Source organism: Onychostoma macrolepis, chromosome 01, assembly GCF_012432095.1.
Source record: "Onychostoma macrolepis isolate SWU-2019 chromosome 01, ASM1243209v1, whole genome shotgun sequence".
NCBI lineage: Eukaryota > Metazoa > Chordata > Actinopteri > Cypriniformes > Cyprinidae > Onychostoma > Onychostoma macrolepis.
Window position 1 is genome coordinate 22,929,079 of NC_081155.1, and position 9,930 is coordinate 22,939,008.

Sequence of the window (9,930 nt, forward strand, 5' to 3'; positions counted from 1 at the left end):
AGGTGTGGGGGAGGGGTTAGGATTAGGCAATCAGATAGTGATTTCAACGAGAGGGGTAATAATTTGGCAGGGGGTCGAAAATGGGCACAACACCGGAATATGAACGCAATCCGCTTAATGGTTCAGTGTTTTCCTTATAATGGTTTTCTGTGGGAAACCACTTAACGTGACACTTTGCAAATTGTGTTTATAGCCTATTCTGGGGTCATCTTCTTGCTACATTACTACATTACATTACATTGCGTTTTATTACATTACTACTTAATTACGCAGACTGCGTAAAAATAACTGGCTGTCGGTCAGTGGAGCAAAGCTTAGTTTTGAGCTCCAGGTGGGCGTTCCTATAAGGGTGTGACGTCACGTGAAAACGATCAAATGGTAGGTTTAGGAGTAGGTGTGGGGGAGGGGTTAAGATTAGGGGTGGGGTTGGGATTAGGCAATCAGGTAGCGATTTCAACGAGGGGATGCATAACGTTGCAGGGATGCAGAATTCGGCACAACACTACGCGGTCACGTTCAAAGGCTCTCAATAAAAAACTATTTGTGCAATAATTATGGTCCTTTAATGACCACTTAAAATATTTTTCTCTAATATTTTTATTACTTTTATAACAATTAGTGTAGTATTTAAGGTTAAAATAGAGAAAAGGGATTTAAATTCCAATGCAAAGAGGCAAATTAGAGTAATTTAGTGGTAGGAAAGAAATACTTTTCATTTGTAATTCCATGGTTTACACACTAGGTACCTGTATGACATACCTGCTTACTTATTTTTAAGTTTTGCATTTGAATAAATATTTAGACGTGATTAAACACTATAAAATGTGAAAAGTAAAAAGGTAATGCATCCTTTTTTTCTTTTTTTTTAATGATATAAGTACACACAAGTGAATATTTAAAATGGTGCTAAAGAGGCATTCAACTGCATTCAACCAAAAGTCTTTTGTCCCCTTATATGTGTTGCTTTTGCTATCTTTATTTTTAGTATATTAAAAGTCCTTATTATGACTTGTCGTATTCTGCATGCATGCGGGTATGTGCTAATTTTATTAGCAACACTCAAACAATGATACGCTTAGTGTCTTAATAGTGTTAAATGCTGGTTTGATGTTTATTACACTGTAAGATTAAAAATAAATGTATTTACCTGCACGTATAGATAAAATGCTTGGCGCTGCTGTATCTTTCAATAAAATATGTTTGGAAAAACCAGCAGCATTTCACAGTCTATTGTGAAATGTGAGGAACAAACGAAAACATTATCTTTCAGTTTCTCAGGTGTCATTAATAATAAACTTTAGTCATGGATTTCTCATGCTCGGATCTTTAGGAGGCCTATGCAAATTTATTGCAACAGCAGTATCACTCTTTTGATCAATGGACAGACATAAATTGTTCAGAACACTCGTTCCTTCTTGATACATATGACGCTGACACATAGGGTGTATCAAGGAGAATCGTGATGCCATCCTCTTGATCCGGGTGTTCCAGAAGGGTTTATACTAAATAATCTACGTTTAGCATGTCCTACTATCTCTACTACTAATATGTTTATGCTGCAAATTAAGTAGTTTGCTGTTTGAACATAATTTCATTATCATTTGTCATAATTCAAAAAGATTGATGACGCATATCAGATGGTACATCAGCATCCTGTACATGCATCTTTAAATATGTTACAATTTAGAATTAAATGCACACTGTCATTGAATGTTGGATGTGTACGGAAAGCAGCTTCTCAGTGCATTTAATGCTCTTACTGACCATGAACTTTAGATGTCATGTAACTCATTGACCACAAGAGGCTGATATTTCCTAACAAAAGCCTGTTCACTGAAAAACTAACATAAAACGGCTGATGCCGTCAAGTTTTATTGCCATGTTTTGGACTGTTTCTAGTCACTTAATTTCTCTCTGTGAGGTTTTGGCCTGATTAACTGGAAATGAGGATGTGCAATGTGTGTTATTTTTATTATTATATTAATTCCTTACATTAAAAGCAGTTTCACTCAGAACCACTAGACATCAGTATTTTAAGTAATGGGCAAATTAAAAATGATTTATTTATTTGTGACATTGGTACATTGGCATTGTTTTTTTCCAGGTAACTGAGTGACATGAATTTGGCAGGTGCTAGTGAGAGGCAAGTGATTCCACCACTGGGTGGTGCACCTCTGACAGATTGCCAATGTCCCATATATTCCAAATGTGTGTTTATGTAGTGCTATATCTGTTCCTGCAGTGTGTTTCATGGGGCTTTACCTTTACCACAAGAAATAGAGTCTAATGGAGAAAGCACTCTGTAAGCCACTTAGCTCACCATCTAGAATTGTCACAGCTGTTCTGACATAATCCACAACACTCCCACTGTTCCACTTGTATTAAGGGTACGTTCTAATACGCCATCTCAGTCACTGCCAGAAAGTGTTCATCCTTTGACCCCCACCCTGAGAATGCATATTTGAATCCAGTTACTTGCCCTTTCAGAGCTAAATTTATGGCATTTAGGCCTCTGCTTTGAATTTAAATTTGGTGTAACCAACACATTTTTCAGCAGCTCAGCATTTACTAGATGTGTGAGAAAAAACCTCATTTGTTTTTGCATGAATACATCATATAAAGTGCTAAAATTCTTGATAATCTGGATTGCTTTTATAATTTATATAAAATTTTCAAAGCTGACAATTTCAATGGATGGACACAAATCCCTCAGGCTACTTTGAAAATATCGTCACTTGTGTTTCAAAGATAAACAAACATCTTTTGGGTTTGGAATGACATGAAGGTGATTATTGATTTCTATCTTTTCAAATGATTACATTTGGTCATCTTTAATCCCGAGAGTAACTTGTGTTCAACTAGTCAACAATGCACTGATGCAACGATGAACATTAGATTTCATTTGTGTCAGTTTGCACATTCTCTTGATGAAAAGAGACCCTTACAAGTAGGATTGTGGCATTGGTCAAGTTCCATTTCAGAGGTGTGGGGGATGTCGCTTGAACAACCAGATTAATAATCGTTGTGTCTTGTATGAGTATCAAGCAACCCAGGGCCATCCTTTGGGCGGTGCAACTGGTGCGGTCGCACCGGGCCCCACGCTGTGAGGGGGCCCCGTGATCATGAACGGACCAAGGGGAACCCCCCCCGGTACACGATCGTGAACGGACCGCGGGGGGGCCCCACTCCCTACCTCGCACCGGGCCCCGTATCAGCCAGGGACGGCCCTGAAGCAACCTCTTGAAGATCTCCATCTCAAATAACACTTGTGTTTTCAAGATCACACAGAAATCTGATAAATAAAAAGCACATGAAGTGACCAGGTGTAAATACTCCTTTTATGCAGCTGTCATGAATGTTTTCTGGCTCTATTTCCGAAGAGTCTTTGGTAATTCCAGAGAAAAATGGTTTTAGGAAGATTTATAACTCTTCTCCTGACCTCATTCCTCACCCTTGTACTTTCTGGAACATAAAAGTAAATTCAACATCAGAAAAGCATACCGTTCTAGATTAATTTCAAAATCTTTCCTGCTCTTGCAGGATAATCCTTGCGGCAGGGTGCTCTGTGAACATATCTTACGTCATTACATTTACAGCCTTCATATTCAGGCTAGTTTGCCCACTCCTTCCAGCAGGTCTGTAACTTCTAGGAGCTTTAAAAGATGATAAGCCCAGACTTAATGGATTTCAAGATTTTTAATGTACAATTTTAGCTTTTATAATACACAAATTCATACATTTATAATATATAAAAGCTATTTATATTAAGATTCTTAAAAATATTAAGACAACTTTTCCAAAAGCTGAACCTCTCTTGTTCCAGTGCCACCCACATTATAACAGTTTTTCGTCACAGTAAATAATATGATAGTTGAATCTTCCCAGAAGACCATATGAAATTTACAGTATGAGGGCTTAAGTTTCAATACAAGAACTGCAGTGCAGACCTGACCCATATAGGGATAAATCCATATTTAGTCACTGAAATAAACCTTTGCTGCCAAAAAAATGTGAGGGAAAATGAAATCAGTCTGTTCACATCTGTCTTTTCGAAGAGAATGGCTTGATATTTTGTTGTTATTATAGAGGAACCTGCATAAATGGCAGAAAAATTATTCAATAAGCTGTGATTTTTGGAGTATTCTTTCATTCAAAAAACCAGTTACCTCAATATTACCTAATTAATTACCTAATTTTTACCTAATTTTTTAAAATTGAATTAAATTTTAATGTATACACACACACACAAACACACACACTGTTGGTTAATGTTGATTTGTATCTGTCGATTTCAAAAAAGAAAGGGTCATTGTGATGTATTCTCTGCAGAATTTACAAAAAATATATAATCAATTGACCGTTATCTTTCATATATAAAGTCAAAATCAAAAGACACAAATGTTACTCATGGTTTAAAAGATCACAATGAGTAATAAATAATACATTTAGCACATAAACATTTTTTATTGTGTACTGTACATGAACAAATGAACATTTTAAACTAAAAAGAAGTCGTTTTGACACTCTTTTTGCATTAATGTAGGTTTTGGGTCAAGCATTCTGGGGTTAAACATCCTGGATAGATGCCTTAGTGTCACAACAGGACGTACTTTCAGGACTTACAGGAAATGCTTAAGACCTGTACCACTTTCTTCTACAACCGGGCAGGTGGCCACTTCAATCACCGGGCTAAGCCCTCGGAAACAGCGTGTTACGTCTCACAGAGTGGGTGCGTGCCGGAGCACGGTCCCCACCGGGAGACTTGTAGTGCTGCAATAATCGTGGAAAGACTTGCGGATGAAAAAGCCTGTTTGAGATCACCCTAAGTGAATGGGACAGCACGAGTAATACAGGGGTCTGTGTGGTTTTATAGTTCAGTGCCTGAGTTTTGAGCGTGCGCTCTTTGCAGCAACGTGGGTGGCGGGTTACACTATCATCCCTCCACCCTCCACCTCCCCTCAGCTCTGTATTGTCATTGGCTCTTTGCAGCCCTTCTAGTCATCGCTCAGCTGCTCGGAAAATGGTAATATTGTTTTTTTTTAATAATGAAAGCCGAGCTGAGGGCTGAATTCCTAAATAGTTGGGCCGAAAGAGTTGTTGTAGCTGCAGATGTCCAAATTAGATTTACATATTAATTGTTTTCACTTAATTTAGCACCAATAGCAGCAGCGGTATTACATTAGCACAAGCGTCCAGCCTGCAAAGGCCCTCAGAGTGTCACATAAACAGACCTGAGAAAAATAACTAGAGAGACAGAGAGAAACTTTCCACTGCTGTGAGTTTCCTTTTCTCCCCAGGTTCACTCTCACTCCCTCCTCTCCTTTCTTAGCTTCCTCCACTTGTTTGCTTTTTATTTGTAGTGCCAAGCTTGGCGTTAAATCTTATTTTTCGGTAAATAAACCGGTTTCTGGTAGGAATTACATACAACTTGGTGTGAGGTCTGCTTCATAAAAAGGGGCCTGGAACCTTTTATCTGAAATGTTTCTGTTTGTGTCCTTTGTATAGATGCTTTCTGACAGCTTCGAATGAAAAAGAGCAGGTTTTATCGCGTTTCTTGTGGTGAGTTTGTGGAATTTTTTCCCCTCTCCAGGCATTGTGGTCTGAGTTATTCGATGAGGCTGTACGTTCCCCCGTTTCGTTCCTTTGTTCTCGGCTGTCCCGTAAGTAGTTCCAGGGTTTCGAGTGCTCTCTGTTTCTCTGTGAAGGTCCAATGTGACACCTGCTGTGGTGAACGTGAATGGAGTTAAGGGAGTCTGGACGCAGCTGCCCATTCCCACCACAGTACCAGCAAGAGCTCGACCTGAGCTACAGCGCACTCCGGTTTCCCTTAATTATGTCAGTAAGCCTTTCCACACTATGTACTCTTGAATATAGAACTCAGAGAACTTGAGTGAACATATCGAAGATCTACGAGATAAAAGAATTCTATGAAATCCCTTGGTTAAGGGCTAGAAAACATCTTTCCACCAGAGGTCAGTATTTTATTAAGAAGTACTGACATTAGTGTGAAGTAGTTTTGAGTTTTAAGTAATGATACCTGTCCCCTTCAAATTAATGTAGTGTTTGTAATATATAATCAGTGTAACTTGCTCTCAGGTGTTCTTGGGTTGATTTCCTGATTTTAGATGGTTAATCCATTAAAAACAAAGACTAATTTCATGACACATATTGATTGAAACATGAACAGCCATCCCAGCTCTGCAGTTTCTATACTGGCCTCATCTGTTTGGAGCGTTTATACTGGAAGTACATAGCAGCCCATGACAGTCTGTTGCTCCTCTTCCAGCATCTGAAGCCATCTCCAGTGTAGCCTTCATCACATCGGCAAGTGTACGAGCCTTCTGTGTTCACACAGCTGGCTTGGTGGCTGCAGCGATGGTTGCCTGTCAGACACTCATCTTGATCTGTTTGTAACACATAAGAGAAGGAAACTCAGGTGAGAGCTGTTGATGAACTGGTCTTTCTGTAACACTATCACTGGTTGGTTGTTATTTTAGACTGGACATTTGTCTGTTGAATTTTTGCAGAAATTAATTGCATAAAATATACACAATGTAGTCACTTTTCCTAATACATCACTTCTAACCTGTGTCCAAATAATAAAAAATAAGCGTATTTCCCTGCAACACACAAGCCGAACACAAACCACTTTGCCTGGCATTACATAAAATTACTGTCATTAATTAAAATATCAACATTTCTGCTTTAAACTGTAATTTCCAGAATCATCAGATATTTATGCAATTATGACTCTGAAACAAAAAATTTCAAAGTCGGCCCATTTTTTTTAAAATAACTTTAGGCCTTGGTAGATAATGGCACCTCGACATGTGACTGCATCCTGAAGTGTTCCCAAGACATATCCATCCTTACAGACACAAATGAAACTCCCAAAAGTGTTCCTGCAGGACTGGCACTCTGTGCAGGTGTGGGAGAGACCATCGCACTCATTTATGTCTACAAAAGAAAAAACTGTTTAGTAGATACAATAAGAAACTGACATAAAATAAAATTAGCACTTCAGTTGCATGCCACTGTGTTTCAGTTCAGTAATATGACAATATGAATATAACAGTAGACCCTTTTAACAGACTGTGATGATGTATTTTCACTGTTTTTTTTTTTTCTTTTGATGTATGTTCATAACAGTGTACTTTGTGTTTTAATACCATGGCATTAAATTACATGTAACTGTGTGAATACAACGGTTAAGAGAGTGACAACAAATTGGAAATCTTTCTCTCTTCTGACCAACATAATCTCACAATGTTTTTCCTCTTTTTTTTTTAAAGTCATATAAATACTATCATGGATTTTTTCTTTGGCTATTTGAGGAAACGGGAATGCAGAAATGAAATTTGTTGTAGTTTCCGTTCACCCAACTATGATGACTTCCACTTCTAAAAACCTGGAAATGTGAAAAGTGTCTGAATGATCAAACAAGACACAAAATCAAAAACCTTTGCTAAGGAATTCCAACAGACTCTAAACATATACAACACCATTGTAACACTTACACTGGGATAAAAGCCAGAATAGAACAAGTGACTGCTTTAACCACTGAAATGTGCACCTCTGTCTCCCAGAAGATATTTATGCTCTTTAAGCAAGTAAATTAAAGGCTCCCTGGAAGTCTGCGGCAACATTACTTGCATACGCTGTGCTGCTCTTGCTCAATGTTAATTTGTGACCTTTACATTAGACTGTCATCTGTAGGGTTGTAAACACAGTGGCTAGTAATTTCTGAAATGAAAAGAACAAAGCACAATATGTTTAAAGTGGTTCCGCCGTGATAGAAAAGGCTTAAAAAGTCCAACTTCATTTGACCTGCCTTCTAAATTTCTTTTGGATCAGGTCTTCTTAATATTGTTTCTACAGGGTCACTCTACAAGAGATAGACAAATGAACTGATAAATGTCCTGGGCTGGAGGAGAATATCACAAACATTTAGGCTGAGGGTTTGCTAATGACAGACTTTCTGGCTTGTAGGTGGGAGCCATTAGCTTGCTATGTGGGGGTTGCTGAAATGCCCTGTATGCTGCATGGGAAGCTGTCTCCACACCTGTTCTCAGTGGATGCCAAAGTGATATCTTTTGGCATAGGCTGCTTCACCTCACTCCAACAATTCTGACAGTTCAAAGGAGGCTGATTCCTACGCCATCCCTTACCTAGCAACAATGTGCATTTAGAAAATGTTGCCCCAAGTAATAATGGCACATTTTTGTAACAGTGCCATTTATGCTGTATAGTTTACTATATATGTCCAATCATTGGCCTAGCAGGACTCACTGACCATAGGTTTAATCATTAAATTTACACAGGTCCAATGCATAATGCTAAAGCTAAACGTCTGTACTGGAGGTTCAAACAAAGTTTAACACAATGGAAGGAGGGATAAGGCAACACTGGGAATGCAGGATCACCTTTGCAGGTTCTGTTATCTGGAGCCAAGTAGAGCCCTGGAGGACACAAACAGCCCATTTCACCATCTCTCTCAATCTGGCAACCAAACTGACAGCGAAGGGAGGAGCAGTTCAATTTCTCTGGAGAGAAATAAAAAAATAAAATAAAAAAAAGAGAGAGAGAGAAAACATGTGGAAGCTTGGAAAATGTAATGCATATGTTTACACATTCTAATACAGTACCTAAAATGTAAAACAATTTAGAAACATGGGAAATGTATACAGCATGAATTAAAGGGATACTCCACCCCAAAATGCTAATTGTGTCATTAATCACTTACCCCATGTCGTTCCAAACCCGTAAAAGCTTCGTTCGTCCTCAGAACATAATTTAAGATGTGACTGTGACTGTCCCATTGACTGCCAAGTAAATTACACTGTCAAGGCACAGAAAAGTATTAAAAAAAACATCGCCAAAATAGTCCATCTGCCATCAGTGGTTCAATCTGAATTTTATGAAGCGACGATAATATTTTTTGTATGCAAAGAAAATAAAAATAACAACATTTATTTAGCAATTCGTCTCCTCTCTGTCTCTCTGTGTCAGCGTAGCACCATTTTGAAAAGCATCCGATGGACGCAAAGTGCATATGCTATTCTGTCATCAGTAACGCAAGGATACGTATTGTACATTTATTTACGCTATGATTTGAACAGAAACAGCGTATCCATGCGAGGACAAATTAAGCTTTTACGGGATTGGAACGACATGGGGGTAAGTGATTATTAATGACCAAATTTGCATTTTGGGGTGGAGTATCCCTTTAAGGTTATCTTTCCCTCTTATCACAAATTTGGCAACCATTTGGTTCACCTAAGATAATTTGATGCCTTATGCATTGCCTTACTGATGCAGGATTTGCCATCAGTGTCCAGCGTGTATCCATGATTGCAGAAACAACGGTAACTGCCCATAGTGTTCATGCAGCTGTGGGAACAAGGCCTTATAGGTAGCCCACACTCATTGACATCTGTAGTAAAAAAAAAAAAAATCCGTCTTTATCTGTAGATCACATCACAGTTGATCTTGATATAGCACATTTTGTTATACTTTCAATACTTCAAACTGATCATATCATACATGTTTGCACAAAAAAAACAAAAAAACAATAATTACTTTGATTTTAATAATATTTTTGCCCTCTAAATTTATCAGGGACTTTTTAAAAAATGGTAACTTGAGTCATCCTTTAGGATATGCAGCGCTGTAGGTGCTACACATAGCCAATAAAAATGCACGTTTTGGGAGATGTTACCACCTTTTAATGTTATTGATAGTGTCATTAAATGAAGGTATCTGGATTACTCCACTGTGACTCCTTAGACCTACACTCTTATTGTTTAAAAAAAACAAATCACTTTCAAAATAATCCTTTTAAAATCAGAGCTATTTAAGCATTATACTATCAGTCTTACCTTCATTGCAGTTTTTGCCCTTGTAACCCTTCATGCATGAGCACCGGTCAGG

General features: G+C 38.2%; 1 protein-coding gene across 1 annotated transcript; it reads right to left on the reverse strand.

The window, feature by feature from the left end:
- Nucleotides 1–4,479: 4,479 nt before the first annotated feature.
- Nucleotides 4,480–8,979, reverse strand: si:ch211-194g2.4 (nephronectin). Its single transcript, XM_058786304.1, has 4 exons — nucleotides 8,744–8,979; nucleotides 8,424–8,543; nucleotides 6,823–6,957; nucleotides 4,480–6,404 (listed from the first exon to the last, which is right to left on the reverse strand). The coding sequence occupies exons 1-4, from the start codon at nucleotides 8,817–8,819 to the stop codon at nucleotides 6,208–6,210; spliced, it is 528 nt and encodes a 175-aa protein (XP_058642287.1). The 5' UTR covers nucleotides 8,820–8,979; the 3' UTR covers nucleotides 4,480–6,207.
- Nucleotides 8,980–9,930: the final 951 nt, after the last annotated feature.

Coding starts and splice junctions, on each gene's coding strand:
- si:ch211-194g2.4 (XM_058786304.1), bottom strand. CDS start 8,819: ATGGGACAGTCACAGTCACATCTTAAATTATGTTCTGAGGACGAACGA. Junction 6,958..8,423: donor AGATAACAGAACCTGCAAAG/GTGATCCTGCAT, acceptor TTTCTTTTGTAG/ACATAAATGAGTGCGATGGT. Junction 6,405..6,822: donor GGATGCAGTCACATGTCGAG/GTGCCATTATCT, acceptor TGTTACAAACAG/ATCAAGATGAGTGTCTGACA.